Source organism: Helianthus annuus, chromosome 17, assembly GCF_002127325.2.
Source record: "Helianthus annuus cultivar XRQ/B chromosome 17, HanXRQr2.0-SUNRISE, whole genome shotgun sequence".
Classification (NCBI taxonomy): domain Eukaryota; kingdom Viridiplantae; phylum Streptophyta; class Magnoliopsida; order Asterales; family Asteraceae; genus Helianthus; species Helianthus annuus.
In genome coordinates, this window is record NC_035449.2 from 47557880 (window position 1) to 47579827 (window position 21948).

At 40.3% G+C, this 21948-nt stretch overlaps 1 protein-coding gene and 1 long non-coding RNA gene across 3 annotated transcripts; one reads left to right on the forward strand and one right to left on the reverse strand.

Moving 5' to 3' along the window:
- Positions 1-19101: 19101 nt before the first annotated feature.
- On the forward strand, positions 19102-19540 carry LOC110923495. Its single transcript, XR_002584118.2, has 2 exons — positions 19102-19194; positions 19343-19540. It is a non-coding gene; the product is annotated as an uncharacterized LOC110923495 (long non-coding RNA).
- LOC110923494 (extensin) lies at positions 19422-21576 on the reverse strand. 2 transcript variants are annotated; one of them, XM_035987066.1, is made up of 4 exons: positions 21451-21576; positions 20378-21136; positions 20080-20347; positions 19422-19982 (listed from the first exon to the last, which is right to left on the reverse strand). In XM_035987066.1, the coding sequence occupies exons 1-4, from the start codon at positions 21502-21504 to the stop codon at positions 19798-19800; spliced, it is 1266 nt and encodes a 421-aa protein (XP_035842959.1). In that variant the 5' UTR covers positions 21505-21576; the 3' UTR covers positions 19422-19797. The 2 variants fall into 2 exon arrangements, with proteins under 2 accessions (XP_035842959.1, XP_022023269.1); XM_022167577.2 differs by having other exon boundaries at positions 20080-21136.
- Between the last annotated feature and the right edge of the window lie 372 nt (positions 21577-21948).

Below are 21948 nucleotides of genomic sequence, written 5' to 3' on the forward strand. Positions count from 1 at the left end.
GTCTACCGCCGAGTCGTGGTATCGACTTTCGTATTGACCTCATTCCCGGAGCTAACCCTGTTGCCAAAGCTCCTTATCGACTCGCTCCATCCAAAATGCGGGAACTCTCAAACCAACTCCAGGAATTGCTTGAAAAAGGCTTTATTTGCCCGAGCACCTCTCCTTGGGGCGCGCCAGTCCTTTTCGTTAAAAAGAAGGACGGGTCGTTACAGATGAGCATCGACTATCGGGAGTTGAACAAGCTAACCATCAAGAACCGATACCCTTTGCCCCGAATCGACGACTTATTTGATTAGCTGCAAGGTGCCCAGTGTTTCTCGAAGATCGATCTGCGTTCTGGTTATCATCAATTGCGGATTCAAGAGGAAGACATCCCCAAAACCGCTTTCCGAACCCGATATGGCCACTATGAGTTCGTTGTTATGCCTTTTGGTTTAAATAACGCACCCACGGTTTTTATGTAAGGCTTGTAATTAGGATTTGCAAAATTCAAGGTTTTAGCATCCCCCCCCCACACTTAAATTACACATTGTCCTCAATGTGTCCCAAAAATAAGATTTTCGGTTGATTAGAATGTGTAAAAGTGGGTTAAAAAGCAAAGATTTATGCTACTGGCATCCTGGACACGGCCCCGTGGTGACCGGGCACGGCCCCGTGGTCAGGTGCCAGTAACAGAAATTAAAGAAATAAGACAGAAGCCTTGACACGGGGGCGTGTACGCTGAACACGGCCCGTGTCCAGTTACCTGAACTGGGCGTTTTTTCTGCAGGTGGCTCAGCACGGGGCCGTGTTGGTTGGGCACGGCCCGTGTTGAGCCTTCTGTGATGGAGATTTGTGTCGGGTTGCTCTGTTCTTTGTGCATGGGGCCATTTTTCTCGTTCCCTTTTTCATCCATTACCACCATGAGCGTGTGTTTTTTATTAATAACCATCAAACCTTAGAAACCATCATATCATTGCAAACATAGAGAGACATTACATAAAAACTAAAGATAAAAATACATAAATATTAAATCATGGAGTTCTAGCCCTATGTTTTATTTTAATTAGCAAAATTTCCAAGAAGCTACTAATCTTGGTTAGATAAGGCTTTTAGAAACTCCTTTTTCCGGGTGTGGTTCCCCTCATATGTCGGCGAGCCACTCCTCCACCTCCCTTGGAAGGAGAAAAGAGGGCTCATTTGCATTAGTTTGAGGAGTTTCGATTTCCGCTGGAATTTCTTGTGGGTGCTCCATGGAAGGTTCCGCGGGAAAGTCTTCCCACCCGGTAGGGTTGTTAACCCCGATTGCTAAGTTCCAGTCTTGTTGTGGAAGGACTGGTTCCATTGGAGGTGCTACAAGAATGTTTAACCTTTGGTGCAAAAGGTTAATTTCTTGGAAGCTACTTTCGAGTCCCACCGTAAGATCGTTAATACGGTCAATTAGGACCTCCTCTACTGACGTCATTTCGTCGAGAGCTTCCCTCAATGCTATCATATAGTGCACAAGCGTAGCTTCAACGGAGGGCCTTCTTCCCCTTCGGCTGTTTGAGGAATGAACGGATGATGTTTCGCTGTTTTCACTCGCCCTTCTACGAAAAATAAACCGAAAAACAGTTTATGTGATGAAACAGTTCCTGGACACGGCCCCGTGCTCATTGAGCACGGCCCCGTGTTCATCTTTCTGCAGAATTTTTTAGCAAGGAATCTTGGCTTTTTAAGTTATTTTCTGAATTTATGTAGGCTTTTTGGACATTAATAACTTTTAAACAATGTTATACAACATGTTTTTACCAAGATTTCATGAATAAAACTCATTGTTCCCTACCACAAAGGTTGAAGAATTCAAACTTTTTGATGGTAGTTCTTGAAGAAAGATGACAAAGAAGGAAATGGCTAGAAGAGGAAAGGACAAGATGGGATGTTGGAAACTTCTTTTAGACTTACCTAGGATTGTTTGAGAGAAGATTCCTTCAAATCTCTGCCCCAAGTTAGTCCAAATGTGCAGAATTTTTGGCTGCATTTATAGAAAACGACAGCCTTCTGGACACGGCCCCGTGTTCGCTGGGCACGGCCCCGTGTGCAGGTAAAATTCTGACACAGTTTGTCCGTATTCTGACGTTCTGATCAGAAGAGAATCTTTTGGTGAACACGAGGGCGTGTTGGCCGGGCACGGCCCCGTGTCGAGTGGACTGTTTTATGAAGTTTGTTGCTCCTAAGGAGCTTATTTATATCGGGTGGTTCTTGATTTGTTGGAACAACCCCAAAGTGCCTAAGATACCTTAATTGTCCTATACTAAGGCGAGAACGCAAGAGGTTATCGGTGAGGGTAATTCCTATTTTCATTCTAGGTGGACAAGTCCAACCCTTTTCCGGGCTCTCGTTAAAGAAGGTGTATGCCGAATCGCTCAGGTCTATGTATGCATCGAACGAAGTCGATGGGGAGTCCTTCACGGCACAATCGGCACAGGGACGACTATCGTCCAAGTCTTTTCTAGGTATGAAGGTATTTTCGGGAGCAACGAGGTTGTCGGAATGCGGTTCCAACATTTCCTCATGGTCATCATCTTGGGGCGGATCAATAAAATCCTTCCTAAGTTCTTTTGACCAATTGAGAATTAGTTCTTCTAGTTGAAATAACTCGTCAAGGAGCATTTCCCCTAGAATATCTGGCTGGGCGCATTCGAGGGAGAGATAGTGCTTATTTTTACTTTCGCCCCTCTTAAGGTTATAAGGAATCGGTGGGTCTATATAGTGGGGCCTATAATTTAGAAAATAACATTTTAATTCTTCATGCTCGCCTCCACATAATCGACACCACATACCATAAGAGTGCCGAAAGTAAAAAGAATTACTATTACCCATGTTTGTGTCAGAAATTACCAACCGCCGGGATCTAACGGTTCTGTTTTCAGTAAGAGAATCTTGGGCACGGGGGCGTGTTGAATGGACACGGCCCCGTGTTCAGCTTACTGTCTGACTTAAAACAGGATTGCTAGTTCCAATGATTGAGCACGGGGGCGTGTTCAGCAGGCACGGCCCCGTGCTGAGCTCTGCAGAAGCTGAAAAACTAAGAAAAATCCTAAAAATTAAAAAGAAAAATAAAAATATGATTAGGCCGTTGATTCCTAACTTTCTTAAAATCCTTGTGTCCCCGGCAACGGCGCCAAAAACTTGATGTGCGTGAAGTGTGTTATATTTTTGATGTATATTTAAGCCCCTTTTACACTTTCAGCCAAGTTTTAAATTTATAAAACACGATATTTACTAACACTAAACACACATATGGGCACGTGCACCCATCGTGGACGTAGTATAGTGTTGGTAAGATACCGAGGTCGTCCAAGGACACAAGAGCTTTTAATACCGGTTTATCCTCAACGTCTAATCAAATCAAAAAAGTGAGAAAAATGTTTTTAACTAAGAAAATAAAAACTAACTAAATGCTGAAAAATAAAATAAAATAAAAACAGATAGACAAGATGAATCACTTGGATCCGACACGTGTATTAGTATAACCTTTGATTATTTTCGCACTTTTGCACTTGTTTAAGAGATTATCTTAGTTATTGTAGTAGGCCCCTCTTTTGAAGGCGACGTTACCCTCAACCCAGTAGTTTGAGTCAGCAAGGATACAATCCTAAAGGGTCGGATTATTGAAAGATAATGAATTAAGTTATTAATGCAAATTGTGGTAGGCCCCGCTTTCGGCGGTGACGTTACCCTCGGCTAAGTAGTCTGAGTCAGCAGGGATACAGTCCTAAATAGCCGGGTTATAGTATTAATAGTAGTTAACTTATGAGGGGGTCAAAGAGTTTGGATCCCCGCCATCCAATACCTATGGGCATTGAAGGAGATCCTACTAAATTTGACCCAGGTCTCAAGCAGGACCTCTAAACGCTGAACAAGGGCAAGACCCTTACCAAACCGTTCCCTTAACCCCCGACCAGGTAGCCAACATACCTCCATATAGACCGTGGAGATATGAATGGTGAAAATCTTTTATTTTATATAGACAGTAAAATAATGCCAAGACACACGGACAAACGATAAGGAAAGATCACCTTCAACATAAGCAACTAGTTATTAAAGTCATTAATACAAAACCAAATAAAAAGTGCAAAAGATTAAAAATAAAAAGTATTATACTAAACACTTGTCTTCACCAAGTGATGTAAGAGACTTAGGCAAACATGGCCTTGATTGTCAAGAACTCTTACGATCAATCTTGGATCCCGAGACGACTCACACACTCTACGATGGACAATGGATGATGGTGGTGGATGATGGTGTTATGGTGGTGGTGGGTGGTGGATGAAGTGTGAGAGAGGTGGTGTGCCAAGGGATGAGATGGAATGAAACCAAGCACTCCTATTTATAGGCTGAACAGAAGGCTGGGCACGGCCCCGTGTCCGCTGGACACGCCCCCGTGCCCGTCTGACACACTCTCTCCTCATTAATTGTAATTCGCAATTACAATTAATGCGCCTGCTGTACTTTCACCACGCCCCCGTGCCCGCTGGACACGGCCCCGTGGTGGGCAATGGAAGCTTCTATAAGTTTGTCTTTTATGCTGCTTCTTGGGCACGGCCCCGTGCTGGCTGAGCACGGGGCGTGTTCAGACTTCTGCTTTCTCTTCTTTGCCTTGGAGGATGCCGTTGAGGGTCCGGGCAGTCTACTTTTATTCCTTTTCTTGTATTTATGCTAGAATTAGTTGTCTTTTTGCTTCTTTTGTGAATTTGAGCTCATTTCATCCTGAAAATACAAAAGAAAGACAAAAACACTCTTTTTCCAACATTAGTACTTAAAAAGGGTTAGTTTTATGCCTTAATTGATGTGATTTATATGTTGTATTTTACACACATCAAATACCCCCACACTTGAACTTTTGCTTGTCCTCAAGCAAAACTCTTTAAATGTGGCTTACACTCCCAAATGGAATAGGTAGAAGAGAAAGTTTTTGGCTTGTCATAGAGTGTCGGGAATCCAAGATCTTTGTAAGTTTTATTTTTATTTATTTACAATCCTATTCGTTATGATTTATTTAGAACGTTTCACAAGATAAATTACTTATTCGGGCATAGCATGCCTTATTAAAATTCTATTTATATACAAGTTCACATACCTCACGGGAGATCACTCAACACTCGGCCGAAGGTGTAATTTTTTTAGTGAATCACTCGAGAGCGGCATGGAACTTACGCCTTCCATAGGCTTGCCAAGCAATCAATCCTCCTCCTTTTTAACTTTTTACCTTTGTAAATATCAAGAGGACTTTTTGGGTGAAGGGTTAGGCTTGGGTTAAAGGTGGGTGGTTGGGTTAGTGGTTAGTAAAAGGGCGAAAATCGTAAAAAGCGTTGGTTTTCGTGACACACCTTGTTTTTAGTGACTTTTTATTTTGAAGTATTTCTCCAAACAAGCTTTTATATAGCTTTTGTTTGTTTTTGACTTCATCTTTTTTTTTTTTTGATAAGTCACATAAAATAGCAAGCTTACGAAAAACCGAGCTTGTTACTAAAATAAAGGGTGAAAAATAAAAAAAGGGTTTTTGGTGGGTAAAAAGGGTTTTAGGGTAATGAAATGAAAGGTTTAGGCTCAAAGGGGCTAACTAGGGGGATTTTGGGTAGGTGGTAAAAAAAAATGAAAAATAATGGTGTAGAAAGAAAAATATGGTTAGTCCTAATGCCTCCATCACTTACTTACTTGGGTTTAAGTTGGTAAGGACCGGGAATGTATCGTCGTGGCAAGTTCTAGAGTTGTAAGAACCAAACGGCTATTCACACAAGAAACGAAAAATGAGCATTTAGTCTAAAGATGTATATTTGTATGCTCAATAAAGGCTCAAAACTCACTTTTGTGGGAATGGGTTTTTAATGCGATCAAGTATATATAATCGAATTTTTAACTAGACTTGTTATGCCGTTTCGTAATTTTCTTATGTTGGTTCTTTGTTATCACGACGCTATCGGTTGTAAATTTATAAAAATATAACCTTTTTAGAGCTTGTTATTCCCAAGTTAAACCAAGACAAGTAAAAAAAACGAAAAGTTTTTGAAAAAAATTTGGGGTGTTTAGCGGTTCCAATAGAGTTTTGTGTAAGGCTTGTAATTAGGATTTGCAAAATTCAAGGTTTTAGCACCCCCCCCCCACACTTAAATTACACATTGTCCTCAATGTGTCCCAAAAATAAGATTTTCGGTTGATTAGAATGTGTAAAAGTGGGTTAAAAAGCAAAGATTTATGCTACTGGCATCCTGGACACGGCCCCGTGGTGACCGGGCACGGCCCCGTGGTCAGGTGCCAGTAACAGAAATTAAAGAAATAAGACAGAAGCCTGGACACGGGGGCGTGTCCACTGAACACGGCCCGTGTCCAGTTACCTGAACTGGGCGTTTTTTCTGCAGGTGGCTCAGCACAGGGCCGTGTTGGTTGGGCACGGCCCGTGTTGAGCCTTCTGTGATGGAGATTTGTGTCGCGTTGCTCTGTTCTTTGTGCATGGGGCCATTTTTCTCGTTCCCTTTTTCATCCATTACCACCATGAGCGTGTTTTATTTATTAATAACCATCAAACCTTAGAAACCATCATATCATTGCAAACATAGAGAGACATTACATAAAAACTAAAGATAAAAATACATAAATATTAAATCATGGAGTTCTAGCCCTATGTTTTATTTTAATTAGCAAAATTTCCAAGAAGCTACTAATCTTGGTTAGATAAGGCTTTTAGAAACTCCTTTTTCCGGGTGTGGTTCCCCTCATATGTCGGCGAGCCACTCCTCCACCTCCCTTGGAAGGAGAAAAGAGGGCTCATTTGCATTAGTTTGAGGAGTTTCGATTTCCGCTGGAATTTCTTGTGGGTGCTCCATGGAAGGTTCCGCGGGAAAGTCTTCCCACCCGGTAGGGTTGTTAACCCCGATTGCTAAGTTCCAGTCTTGTTGTGGAAGGACTGGTTCCATTGGAGGTGCTACAAGAATGTTTAACCTTTGGTGCAAAAGGTTAATTTTTCTTGGAAGCTCCTTTCGAGTCACACCGTAAGATCGTTAATACGGTCAATTAGGACCTCCTCTACTGACGTCATTTCGTCGAGAGCTTCCCTCAATGCTATCATATAGTGCACAAGCGTAGCTTCAACGGAGGGCCTTCTTCCCCTTCGGCTGTTTAAGGAATGAACGGATGATGTTTTGCTGTTTTCACTCGCCATTCTACGAAAAATAAACCGAAAAACAGTTTATGTGATGAAACAGTTCCTGGACACGGCCCCGTGCTCATTGAGCACGGCCCCGTGTTCATCTTTCTGCAGAATTTTTTAGCAAGGAATCTTGGCTTTTTAAGTTATTTTCTGAATTTATGTAGGCTTTTTGGACATTAATAACTTTTAAACAATGTTATACAACATGTTTTTACCAAGATTTCATGAATAAAACTCATTGTTCCCTACCACAAAGGTTGAAGAATTCAAACTTTTTGATGGTAGTTCTTGAAGAAAGATGACAAAGAAGGAAATGGCTAGAAGAGGAAAGGACAAGATGGGATGTTGGAAACTTTTTTTAGACTTACCTTGGATTGTTTGAGAGAAGATTCCTTCAAATCTCTGCCCCAAGTTGGTCCAAATGTGCAGAATTTTTGGCTGCATTTATAGAAAACGACAGCCTTCTGGACACGGCCCCGTGTTCGCTGGGCACGCCCCCGTGTGCAGGTAAAATTCTGACACAGTTTGTCCGTATTCTGACGTTCTGATCAGAAGAGAATCTTTTGGTGAACACGAGGGCGTGTTGGCCGGGCACGGCCCCGTGTCGAGTGGACTGTTTTATGAAGTTTGTTGCTCCTATGGAGCTTATTTATATCGGGTGGTTCTTGATTTGTTGGAACAACCCCAAAGTGCCTAAGATACCTTAATTGTCCTATACTAAGGCGAGAACGCAAGAGGTTATCGGTGAGGGTAATTCCTATTTTCATTCTAGGTGGACAAGTCCAACCCTTTTCCGGGCTCTCGTTAAAGAAGGTGTATGCCGAATCGCTCAGGTCTATGTATGCATCGAACGAAGTCGATGGGGAGTCCTTCACGGCACAATCGGCACAGGGACGACTATCGTCCAAGTCTTTTCTAGGTATGAAGGTATTTTCGGGAGCAACGAGGTTGTCGGAATGCGGTTCCAACATTTCCTCATGGTCATCATCTTGGGGCGGATCAATAAAATCCTTCCTAAGTTCTTTTGACCAATTGAGAATTAGTTCTTCTAGTTGAAATAACTCGTCAAGGAGCATTTCCCCTAGAATATCTAGCTGGGCGCATTCGAGGGAGAGATAGTGCTTATTTTTACTTTCGCCCCTCTTAAGGTTATAAGGAATCGGTGGGTCTATATAGTGGGGCCTATAATTTAGAAAATAACATTTTAATTCTTCATGCTCGCCTCCACATAATCGACACCACATACCATAAGAGTGCCGAAAGTAAAAAGAATTACTATTACCCATGTTTGTGTCAGAAATTACCAACCGCCGGGATCTAACGGTTCTGTTTTCAGTAAGAGAATCTTGGGCACGGGGGCGTGTTGAATGGACACGGCCCCGTGTTCAGCTTACTGTCTGACTTAAAACAGGATTGCCAGTTCCAATGATTGAGCACGGGGGCGTGTTCAGCAGGCATGGCCCCGTGCTGAGCTCTGCAGAAGCTGAAAAACTAAGAAAAATCCTAAAAATTAAAAAGAAAAATAAAAATATGATTAGGCCGTTGATTCCTAACTTTCTTAAAATCCTTGTGTCCCCGGCAACGGCGCCAAAAACTTGATGTGCGTGAAGTGTGTTATATTTTTTATGTATATTTAAGCCCCTTTTACACTTTCAGCCAAGTTTTAAATTTATAAAACACGATATTTACTAACACTAAACACACATATGGGCAAGTGCACCCATCGTGGACGTAGTATAGTGTTGGTAAGATACCGAGGTCGTCCAAGGACACAAGAGCTTTTAATACCGGTTTATCCTCAACGTCTAATCAAATCAAAAAAGTGAGAAAAATGTTTTTAACTAAGAAAATAAAAACTAACTAAATGCTGAAAAATAAAATAAAATAAAAACAGATAGACAAGATGAATCACTTGGATCCGACACGTGTATTAGTATAACCTTTGATTATTTTCGCACTTTTGCACTTGTTTAAGAGATTATCTTAGTTATTGTAGTAGGCCCCTCTTTTGAAGGCGACGTTACCCTCAACCCAGTAGTTTGAGTCAGCAAGGATACAATCCTAAAGGGTCGGATTATTGAAAGATAATGAATTAAGTTATTAATGCAAATTGTGGTAGGCCCCGCTTTCGGCGGTGACGTTACCCTCGGCTAAGTAGTCTGAGTCAGCAGGGATACAGTCCTAAATAGCCGGGTTATAGTATTAATAGTAGTTAACTTATGAGGGGGTCAAAGAGTTTGGATCCCCGCCATCCAATACCTATGGGCATTGAAGGAGATCCTACTAAATTTGACCCAGGTCTCAAGCAGGACCTCTAAACGCTGAACAAGGGCAAGACCCTTACCAAACCGTTCCCTTAACCCCCGACCAGGTAGCCAACATACCTCCATATAGACCGTGGAGATATGAATGGTGAAAATCTTTTATTTTATATAGACAGTAAAATAATGCCAAGACACCACGGACAAACGATAAGGAAAGATCACCTTCAACATAAGCAACTAGTTATTAAAGTCGTTAATACAAAACCAAATAAAAAGTGCAAAAGATTAAAAATAAAAAGTATTATACTAAATACTTGTCTTCACCAAGTGATGTAAGAGACTTAGGCAAACATGGCCTTGATTGTCAAGAACTCTTACGATCAATCTTGGATCCCGAGACGACTCACACACTCTACGATGGACAATGGATGATGGTGGTGGATGATGGTGTTATGGTGGTGGTGGGTGGTGGATGAAGTGTGAGAGAGGTGGTGTGCCAAGGGATGAGATGGAATGAAACCAAGCACTCCTATTTATAGGCTGAACAGAAGGCTGGGCACGGCCCCGTGTCCGCTGGACACGCCCCCGTGCCCGTCTGACACTCTCTCTCCTCATTAATTGTAATTCGCAATTACAATTAATGCGCCTGCTGTACTTTCAGCACGCCCCCGTGCCCGCTGAACACGGCCCCGTGGTGGGCAATGGAAGCTTCTATAAGTTTGTCTTTTATGCTGCTTCTTGGGCACGGCCCCGTGCTGGCTGAGCAAGGGGCGTGTTCAGACTTCTGCTTTCTCTTCTTTGCCTTGGAGGATGCCGTTGAGGGTCCGGGCAGTCTACTTTTATTCCTTTTCTTGTATTTATGCTAGAATTAGTTGTCTTTTTGCTTCTTTTGTGAATTTGAGCTCATTTCATCCTGAAAATACAAAAGAAAGACAAAAACACTCTTTTTCCAACATTAGTACTTAAAAAGGGTTAGTTTTATGCCTTAATTGATGTGATTTATATGTTGTATTTTACACACTTCAGTACGCCTCGTGACATCATCTCGGACCGTGATGCTCGGTTTACCTCGAGATTGTGGGAAACATTTCAGGCGGCTCTTGGTATGTCGCTTAATCTGAGTACCGCATTCCATCCTCAAACCGACGGACAGACTGAGAGGACGATCCGTACTCTTGAAGACATGCTCCGCGCGTGTGTTATAGATTTTGGTGGTAGTTGGAACAAATACCTGTCGTTAGTCGAATTATCGTACAACAACAGTTATCATGCTAGCATCCAAATGGCACCATTCGAGGCCCTGTATGGGAGAAGATGTCGTTCGCCTATTGTGTGGCACGAGATCGGTCATTCGCAATTAACCGGTCCCGAGTTATTACAAGAAACGACTGACAAAATCCTCCAGATTCGAGGCAACTTGTTGAAAGCTCGTAGTAGACAGAAAAGTTACGCCGATAGAAGACGCAAGCCCCTTGAATTTGACGTTGGCGACTATGTACTCCTAAAGGTATCACCTTGGAAGGGTGTAGTCAGATTCGGCAAGAAAGGGAAACTAGCGCCTCGATATGTTGGACCTTTTAAGATTCTGGAAAGGATCGGAAAAGTCGCCTACAGACTCGAACTACCGGAGGAACTCAGTAACGTCCACCCGACTTTCCACGTCTCTAACCTCCGAAAGTGCCTAGCTGATCATGATTTGATCGTACCGCTCGACGATCTTCAGGTCAACGAAACGTTACACTTCGTGGAAAAGCCCGTCGAAATCATGGATCGCCAAACCAAGCAACTCAGACGCTCGCGCATCCCTATCGTGAAAGTCCGATGGGAAGGCAAACGAGGCGCGAAGTTCACTTGGGAACTCGAAAGCGACATGAAGGCTAAGTACCCGCAGTTATTTAAATAGATCTGAAGCATCAAATTGGTAACATCACGGTGATGTGCAGCTTTCAGCCTAATTTCGGGACGAAATTCCCTAAACAAGGGGAGGTTGTAACACCCCCTGTTTTCGAATGTCAAAGTCAAAGTTTGACTTCTTTGACTGTTAATAGTCAATTTTAATTTTTGTATTATGTGGAGGAAGTGTTGTCTAATTAAAGTAAATCGAATGTTTATTCTATGCGAACCGATTATCGACCTTGAATAGCAGGAAGTAACAATGCAATAAAGTTAATCAATCAATAATCAAGCTAATCGAATCATCATTGAACCCGAAACTCGAATTATGCGAACTGTGGTATTAATATACGTGTGTGTGTGCCTTATGTGCTACTTGTGCGTGTTTATTTAATGTTATGTGTGGTGATCAATCGAATCAAATCGAAACTCGAAAAGCAATTCAAACTCAATCACATCGAATCGAAATCGAAGTCGGATAGTAATCATAAATGCTTATATGTTAGATATAGTAGTTGGGACTGAAGGTAATTTGACTAGGAAACTCTATCGTATTCGTATCGTCTTCAATCGAAATCGAAATACCAAAAATCGTCGCCGAAACACTTAAAACAGGCCACTGATCGAACATGACCCTTCTGATCGAACAGCCCAGCCGATCGAACATGCTGTTCGATCGAGCAGGCCGTCCGATCAGGAAGCCTGGCCGATCGACCAGCAATTTCCTCTTTTGGAGCCTATAAATAGGGCTGTCATTGTCATTCTTTCCACTTTTGGAAACTCTCTGACCGACCAGCTCGTGCTCCCCTTCTTTTCTCAGATTTCTTCCGATTCCGGTAAGTTTTCACTCTAAATCTTGTACGTTTTTTTTATCATTACACGATTCTACACCTTTCTATCTTTCAAATCTGGATTTCTAACCGTGAAATCACCAAGATCTAAGAGTTCTTGGATGATGTCATCATGGTGTACTTGAAGAACATCATGTTTTGGCCTCATTCAACCATGAATAGCTTAGATCTAACCGATTTCCACATAAACAAACTAAAATCTATCATAGATCTAAACATTACCCGGTGTGGAAGATTGAAAGATGGATTTTTCCGACTTTCTTTCAACTCCTTTACACTCAAAACCTATAAACCGGTAGAAACGGAGCTTGAACCAGCTCACTAATCATTCTAACAACCACGTGGTTCAAGGTTACTCATCGTCATATCATCGACTTATTCAGGCTAACCTACTCTTAAGCGCTCCCTTCAATCCATAATCAAGCGAAGCTAGGAATAAGCTCTAGAGGCCCCCAACAAGTAGTTTTCTGTCAAGATCAAATGTTTAATGTTTAGTTGTATGTAGATCTTGTCAGGCTGGGTCTTTAGGAGCATTTAAACAATATTTATTTTATCATGTTAAATCTGAGTTGTCGGAACAGAATTACTTGTTTGGATGTTATCTGTAATAATGAATTTGTTTATTCGGGATACGGTATGGGACGTATCTTTAACTGGATTATATGAATAGTTGTTATGGAAACTTCTGGACAATCTGTTTCGCTCAGTGCCATACCCTGATGATTCCGCAATCGGTTGGGTGTGACACCTATACACGAGGAAACACAATAAATCTAAAAAAAAACCCCTTGTGAGAATCAAACTCAAAACCTAATGGTTCCAAGCTTTATCCCACCCTTAAAATACCACTAGGCTATAATGCTATAGGCTCAAGTTGTAACTAATACTTGCATATTTTACTGATAAGTGAAAAAGTAATTATTACATATAGGAACACTTATTTTTTCTTTTAACTTGCGTAAGATTTTCGTTAATCAAATTAAAAAAGAAAAAAAATGAAGATAAAAGAAAAATGTGGTTTACATGGCTATTTATAATTGGTTAAAATGTGTAATAATCTGGCACCCTTTTTTCACACCCTTGGTCCCTTTTACGCCGGATAACGCACACATGGGTGGGGTGTATCTGGCAAGAGGCGAGAAGAAATGACAATCGGTCTTATAAAAGAAAAAAAAATGAGGAAATGAGCCAATTCATAGAGTCATGATTTGACTCGAGCAAGCGAGTCGAATACTCAATGCGACCTTAGTTTCTGTCTCAATCTCAATTGATGTTGACTCGGCTTAGATGACTTGTTTAATAGGGGTATAATGGTTTTTTTTTAATATAAAATAAATAAATTAATAATTTCTTTTTCTCTTTCTATTTAAATACTTACAATTAGTGTTGTAAACAAACCAAACAACAGATGCTTATACTTGTTCACTAAATTACAATTGAATAAACTAACAAAAATCATGTTTATTCGTTAAGAAAATATATTTGTTTATGTTCTAATAACGAATATAAACATACATACGTAATATAAATTTTTAAATAGATATACAAAATATATGCATGTTATTATTGTATATAATTTTTCATCTTTGTTCGTGTAGTCGTAAATATATTATGATGAAGGGGCACATTCGGGATGGAAGTTTTGGTTCATTGGGTTGGATGGGAACACCATCGCAAATAGCTCGGGATGAGATTTGGGTTGGTAATTCTTGTTGGTGAAGCTACAATTTGAGAAAACTAGTTTTTTACCCACGTCACGCGTTGCGACGACAACATAGCGTTTGTAATTTCGTGTCACACACTACGACGATGTCATTAACGTATGAATTTGTTACACACATGATATATGTGTAGACTCGTTAATCGTACTTTAGCCATTACTTCAACTTATAATAATGGATTTTATACATTAACATTAAACATTATATCAACAATTGTGTAGTTGCAAACAAATAAATATTTATTTGGTTTCACCTTTAAATCTTTCTCTAAATTATCTCTCTTTGAATATTCCAAGTGACATCACCACGTTTCCAAACCTCAAACCTTATTTCACTTTGATTTTCCTTCATTTGCATCCCCATGATAGCAAAGCTGTCAATACTAAACAACTTTATATAGAAACTTCGTAGTTAAAAAAATTATACTTCCCACAACTTTAATTTTGTGTCAGTAGAGGAGTAAACTGTAAAAGAGATAAACACAATGACATCTCATCATATTTCGCCCGAGTCTCTTCAGTGTCCACATAACAGGTGAAAAGTCGAGAGGTGATATACAAAAGACCAAAACCATCTTTGAATTTCAAAACCTTTTCATCTTCTTTTAGGCTATTTGATTTTAAGTCATTCCCACCATAACAGGTGAAAAGTCGAGAGGACATGGAAGATTTGAAGATATTTGAAGGACATGGAAGATTTGAAGATATATGAACTTAGACTGTGGTGTGTGTGGCGTGGGTTGGGGCGGCGGTTTGGGTTCAACGCCGACTGCTTCACCTCAGGTTGTCGTTGGGGATGCGTTGCCATTTGGCGTGGAGATTGAGCCTTGGGGGGTGGGGGGGGGGGTGACATGGCTGGCTTTGGTTGGCTGGTTCGATCTAGCCGTTGGGGGGTAACCGTTGCCAAACCAAAAAAATCCACATGGCTGGCCACGCCAAGCTAAGCCACGACACACCCCTAGTTTTTTGGGTATTACCTCCTGGATCCCACCCTCGCCACGTGTCGAGCAATGCCCCCAACCCAAGCCCCTCCACACCCAATAGTCTTAATTCCACGCTAAAGCCATCTCTAATTGTGAGTCTCGGTTCTAATCTGCAAACCCGAATAACCCTATCATAAAATATCCGAAGTTAATCATACAACCGGTTCTCGATTATGTTTTTTTTTCATGGTTTCAGGTCTGGGGTCGGTTCGGGTTTAACCGAGGTCGGGTTAACTCATTTGCTCAGCATGGTCCTCACCATCAATGTTTTAAAAACCGGTTTTTAAATCAAACCGGATTAGGCTAAAATATGGTTCAACTGGTTGAACCAGGTTGTACCGAGCGGTTCAACCGGGTTGACTACCTAACTGTATAATTTCATAAATTACAACATCAACTCGAAGGTTAATCCAAAAATGCATGATTACATATTAAAAGATCATCCAAAAGTAAATCCATAATAAAAAATTATCCAAAAAATAATCGAAAATCATTCAATTTTCCAACAAGCTCTTTTAAATGAAAGTGTACGATCTGTTTAAACCATTTGAGTGTTGAATACATCAAGTTCACGATCGCATAAAAGATGAAATTCACTATTATCGCCATCCTCATCAACTAGAGGATAACTATTTTCGTTTCATACAATATTAAATAAGAACTTTTATTTACGAATAATCATAATATATAAAAATTATGTAAGATAAGTAACATATATAATAAAAATAATTAACAACCCAAACTAAAATAACACTGGGCCAGTACCGGTATTACGTTTCAAACCGGTATACCGGATTTTACAGCCGGTACAAAACTTATGCCGTTTCACTTATTTACCGGGGTGTTTCGTACCGGATTTACATCTAAAAACGGTAATACCGGTATAACCAGCCGGTATTTACCGGTTTTTAAAACATTGCTCACCACAACCACAAAAGCCATCATCACCAAACACTTGCGGATCAATTCCCAATCTTTTCTCCCTCTCTTTCTATACTACTTTACCAACTTCAAATCTCTTTCTATACTACTTTACAAACTTCAAAACTAAACACGTACGCCAATAGATATATAAACATTTTCAAAAAAATCTTTAAAAGATTAGTCTCAGATCAGTAAATGTATCAGAACAAAGAGGAATTAAACCGCCATGGCTGCATCCTTCTTGGCAGAAACCAAAAAATCTGTTCAATTTCCAACGGAAAATGCCACGCCAAGATGCGGCAAATCTCAACTTTGAACGATTTACTCAGACAACAAAAAAAATAATCATCACCGCCTTCATCTTGTCACGAAGAACAACCACCAGCATCAATAAAAAATAGAAATAACTAAACCAATAGACTCAGATCTAATAGATCGTTGCCAAGCAATTTAGAGAGAAAAAGAGAGGTGGGAGGCCAAACGTTTTAGAGAGAGAGAGAGAGGTTTGCAATTTGGTAAAACAGAGTGGGAACATAGGGTTTTACACCACAACGTGGAGATGGTGACCGTCGTGGTGGCGCGACGGCGATGGAGACCGTGGTGGTGGTGCGACGGCGGTGACCCTCTGGTCACCGCACCTCTCTCTTCCCTGTCCCTTTTTCCCTCTTCCAGTTCATATGAAGTGAAACCATGAGGAGTAAGTTGTAAATCTGAAGACACGCGTCTCCAGGAGAAATGGCCGCCCAAATAGATGAATAGGAACAAACCATGAACACAAACACTATTCATTTCCATAGTGTTATTAATAGATATTAATATTAATGGAATTTGGTTTCATCAGGTTCAGCTTTGAAGTGCCCCTTTCAATTTTGGTAAAGATAAGGTGATCCTCCTTTGATGGGTTTATTTGAGTTCATTGGGTTTAATTTGGAGTGCCCCTCACACCCTTGTGACCAGTTTACCTAACATCTCTACATACTTATTATTAATAGAATGAATGAAAAACATGTTCCTTTTCCCTCTTCCAGTTCATATGAAGTGAAACCATGAGGAGTAAGTTGTAAATCTGGAGACACGCGTCTCCAGGAGAAATGGCCGCCCAAATAGATGAATAGGAACAAACCATGAACACAAACACTATTCATTTCCATAGTGTTATTAATAGATATTAATATTAATGGAATTTGGTTTCATCAGGTTCAGCTTTGAAGTGCCCCTTTCAATTTTGGTAAAGATAAGGTGATCCTCCTTTGATGGGTTTATTTGAGTTCATTGGGTTTAATTTGGAGTGCCCCTCACACCCTTGTGACCAGTTTACCTAACATCTCTACATACTTATTATTAATAGAATGAATGAAAAACATGTTCGCGTTTGTCACTAAACTAGATGGCGCAACGGTACGTTGCGGCAACGAACCATAAATGAAAGCATATAAGAGTAAAATTTTAACTTCTAAGATACAAATTTAATAATAGCTGGTTAAAGTAGGGGCCATAGTGGGTGTTTGGGATTCCTTCTCAAAAGTGACTTATTAACTTATATAAGTCATAAGTAAGAAATTAGAAATTCTGACTTCTTAAAAATGACTTCTCAACTCACAAAATGCTCTCGCGCTACAGTGCCCACAAGAATTTAGCTCTTGATCATAGTTGTGTCGGTTCAACAATTTATTAACTTTTATAAGTCAATAAGTCATAAGTTGCTCCAAAATAAGCTAACCCAAACACCCCCACAATTTAGCTCTTGATCATAGTTGTGTAGAGCCGTTCAAACAACTCGCCACTCGTTCGAAAATTGCTCAGAAAATGCTCGTTCGATTTGACGCTCGGTTGTAAACGAGCCGCTCTGCTCGGTTCGGTTTGAAAACGAGCCAAGCATGAGCAAAGATCTTCTCGGCTCGAATTATTATTTTTAGTTAGTATACATATATACTTAAATATAAATTAAATTTATTGTTTTATATATATCACTCTATTAGATTTTGGTCCACTATATACAAATTTACAACTATATCTACACTTACTAGTCCAGTTAGTCAGTCACGCCAAAAAAATTAATATAAAATCTAAAAGTTAAACCCTAAACCGATAAACGACAGTCTGCTCATCACCTACATGTTTCATGCCATTACCCTAAGTCAATAGTTTCATGCTCTCAACGTTATTGTTCGTGCAATATGATCATCGCCTCGTCGGCCACAACATTGTTACTCATAAGAAAAATATTATGCCATGAAATGTGTCTGTTTTTAAAGACATAAAAACGTGAGACCCACATTGTCATTATCTCTCTCAGCTAATTTAAATCGAGCGACACGGTTGTTCAAATTTCAAACTTCGCTCGACACTCGCTCGGAAGGTATTCATCAATTTTCCCAGGAGCAATATTTGAATCAGATGAGTCCCAAAACCACATTTGTAGTTGCTGGTATGATAAAATGAATAGTTTCTAAGTTAGTGCTACATTTGACAATAACTAGTGTTTCAATACCATCATAAAAAAAAATCATTTGACTTATGTGATTGTTGTTCAAAAGATTTGTATAGGTCTGTAAACGAATCAAACGTTCATGAACCTTTCATGAACTTGTTTGGCGGGAAGTTCGTTTATTTAATAAACGGACGAACACGAACAAAAAAAAATTGTTCATTTAATTTAATTAAATGAACGAACATGAACACACCTTGTGTTCGTTCATTTAGGTTCGTGAACATTCTTTTATGTTCGTTCATTTATGTTCGTGAACGTTCGTTTATGTTCGTTTAAATTTTAATAAATACTTAAAAGTTATATTTATTAAAATATTAGGTTTTCTAACTACTTATATAAATATAACTAATTAGTATATCTATGAACCCTTATTTAGATGTGTTTTCGGATGAAATGTAATATATTAGACTTGTTTCTTCAATCATGTTAATTTATGTTTATTCAAATATGTTCAGTTAATTTTTTTTATGTTCGTTTGTGTTCGTGACTGTTTGTTTAGGCTTTAAACGGACGAACATAAACGAACACGAACATGTCCGATTTCTTAATCAACGAACACGAACAAAAAAAAATGTGTTCGATTATATGTTCGTGTTCGGTTAAAGTTAAATGAACGTGTTCGTGTTCGTTCGGTTCGTTTACGGGCCTAATAACAAACATTAAAAAATGATTTTTAGGCTATTCGACGTGGTTCACTTTTTTTCGGTTTCCATAGAATGCAAAACCGTAACCTAACCGTAAATTTCAGTTCGGTTTTTGTCGGTTCAGTTAAATTGTTTTTTTTGGGCTCACCCCTAATTGTCATAGCTGACTTAGATTATTGACTTGTTATTTCTCAGAGAAGAGTGCCACTGCATGCTTTTCCTCACCCCTGATAATGATTTTGCTGGCAATGAGCAGGTAGTATGAATGATCCCCAAATTTCTGTTAATATTGAATTTAAACTGTGAAAGAATATTTCTTTTAGTTATTTATTCTTTTTAACATGTTATTATTTAACCGTTTTGCACCTCTGGCAACTGCATAATCTTCCCTTCAATAAATGCAGGTGATTACAATGGAAGAAATTAAAGAATCAACTGCCAATATGTAGTTTAGGTGCACCCTCGCTCTTTTTTGGTACACAAATACTGATTACATATCTACACTACATGTATAACTTTATTTATATGCTCATATAACATCACTTTTGGTGTATCCGACCATCACATTAACATGCCTTCAACAAAAATAAAATGTTTTTTTTTATTATTAAACAACCTAACCTAACCTAAATGCTCATATACATGTTCCTTAATTTCTCTTGAATTTATTATAATTTGTTGAACGTCATATAATTTGTTAATTGCGTAATGATAAACATCATATTGTATTCATTAAAGTACTCCCTCCTGCTTGATATCAAGAATTTTGCAAGCAAACAACAACTGAAATTCAAAAGACAAGACCGGCCAATTTATTCTTAAACTTTAGCTGGTAACTACTATAAAAGATGCATGGTCTTCATGGGCACATTGGTCTACCAGCTTGAGTCTTCATATCTGTGTAGCATGAGCCACAGATCTCTTTCTTTCCATACTGACCGGGAGGAACACACTTGCATCGGTTGCAGCATGCCATGCAGTCTCGGTGACATCTCTCTTGGTTCGAATGTAACTCGCACCTTAATCCACAAGATGAAAAGCATCCTACATCCATAAGATTAGGAAATGATCATTAGACACATGATTCTTGAAACTTATGAAATGGATATTTTTAGTTATGTAAGAACCAAAATGATGTTACCTTTGAAGTCTGCTGGTGGGGCTGATGGCTTAATGACTTGTTGACCAATGCTGGTGCATGGTGGGGGTGCTATAATAGGTGTTGGCGGCGGAGTGTTGTTATTACAGTTTGGTGGTGGAAGTGCGGGGGGATTTGTTGGAGCCGGTGGGGTTGTCGGTGGATATGTTGGAGTCAATGGGGGTGTGGTGGGAGTTGTTGGAGCCGGTGGGGTTCTTGGGGGATATGTAGGAGACGATGGGGTTGTCGGGGGACTTGTTGGAGCCAGTGGGGGTGTGGAGGGATTTGTTGGAGCCGGTGGGGGTGTGGAGGGAGTTGCTGGAGCCGATGGGGTTTTGGGGGGATATGTTGGAGACGGTGGGGTTGTCGGGGGACTTGTTGGAGCCGCTGGGGGTGTGGATGGATTTGTAGGAGCCGGTGGCGGAGTTCCAGCGGGTGGACCGTTGGCTGGTGGAGTAGGATAGGATGGAGCTTTGGGGGTGCAAGGTGGTGTGGGTGGAACAACAGGTGGTGGTGAAGAGTTGGGAGTCTGAGGAGATGGAGGAATTACAGATGGTGGGGTATTAGGTGTAGGTGGAATTCTTGGGGGGACGTTGGGTGAATTACCAGGGGTTGGAGCTGGTGTGGGTGTTATAATAGGTGTTGGCGTTGGAGCTGGTGGGGGTGTTATAATAGGTGTTGGCGGCGGAGTGTTGTTATTACAATCTGGTGGAAGTGTGGGGGGGTTTGTTGGAGCCGGTGGGGTTGTCGGTGGATATGTTGGAGTCAATGGGGGTGTGGTGGGAGTTGTTGGAGCCGGTGGGGTTTTGGGGGGATATGTTGGAGACGGTGTCGGGGGAGTTGTTGGAGGCGGTGTGGGTGGCGTGGGATATGCTGGAGACGGTGGGGTTGTCGAGGGAGTTGTTGGAGCCGGTGTGGGTGGTGTGGGATATGCTGGAGTCGGTGTGGGTGGCGGGGGATATGTTGGTGGTGGCGGAGGTGATGGGGGTTGACAATTAGCATTGGTAGGTGGTGGTGGTGGTGGTAAGAGAATTGGCGTTGCAAAGCTAACATGCATCACCTATAATACAAAAATGAATTTGAACTTAGAATTTGTTGAGCCAAGCCAACAACAAAAGTCATCATCGACTGTGGCAACATATATAATTAAAAAGTTTTGCAGCTAATGTGCTGCATTGTATAAGCTAGCTGTAACATTTGATTTATTAGCTTGTACGTGATGCAACTAACTTACTTGTTACCACATTATGCTTTCAAAATGTATATTTTAAAAAGATAATGACAATTAATTATACAACATGCAAGGAAAGAAAGTTGTAGAATATGCAATGAAATGAGTAAATAGCAAAAAGGTGAAAGAAGCTAGAAACGTACATATGCTGCTGCAACCAAGACAAGAACAGCTAAAGCAAAAGGAGGAGACTTCATGGTAAGTGAAGTGAAGTGAAGTGAAGATTGATGGTGAATGCGTTAAGGTGGTAAGTGTTGTGATTTATATATAACAAGCCCAAAGGATGATACCACTTCATTTATGAAAGAGATCGAGAGACATAGCATATGGGTTTGCAAATCACATGCACAAAGAATATGCATGTGGCATACATATCTCATTCTGTGTTTCCTTTCCTCTATTTTTACCGGAGTACGTATGGGACAATAGACAAATCAAAAAGCAATCTCCCATTCCCAAAGTAATCATCGTATATTATATAGTTTTCATATAAAGAGTTGGTGGATAAATCATCATCAATGTTACAACCCAACCCGGACAGTTGGCTTGTTAAACGCAAGCACCATCTATATCTTATGTTGGACACCACACCATCTATTTCTTGTGTTGGATTCGTAAGTCTCGACATGCATTCTACATAA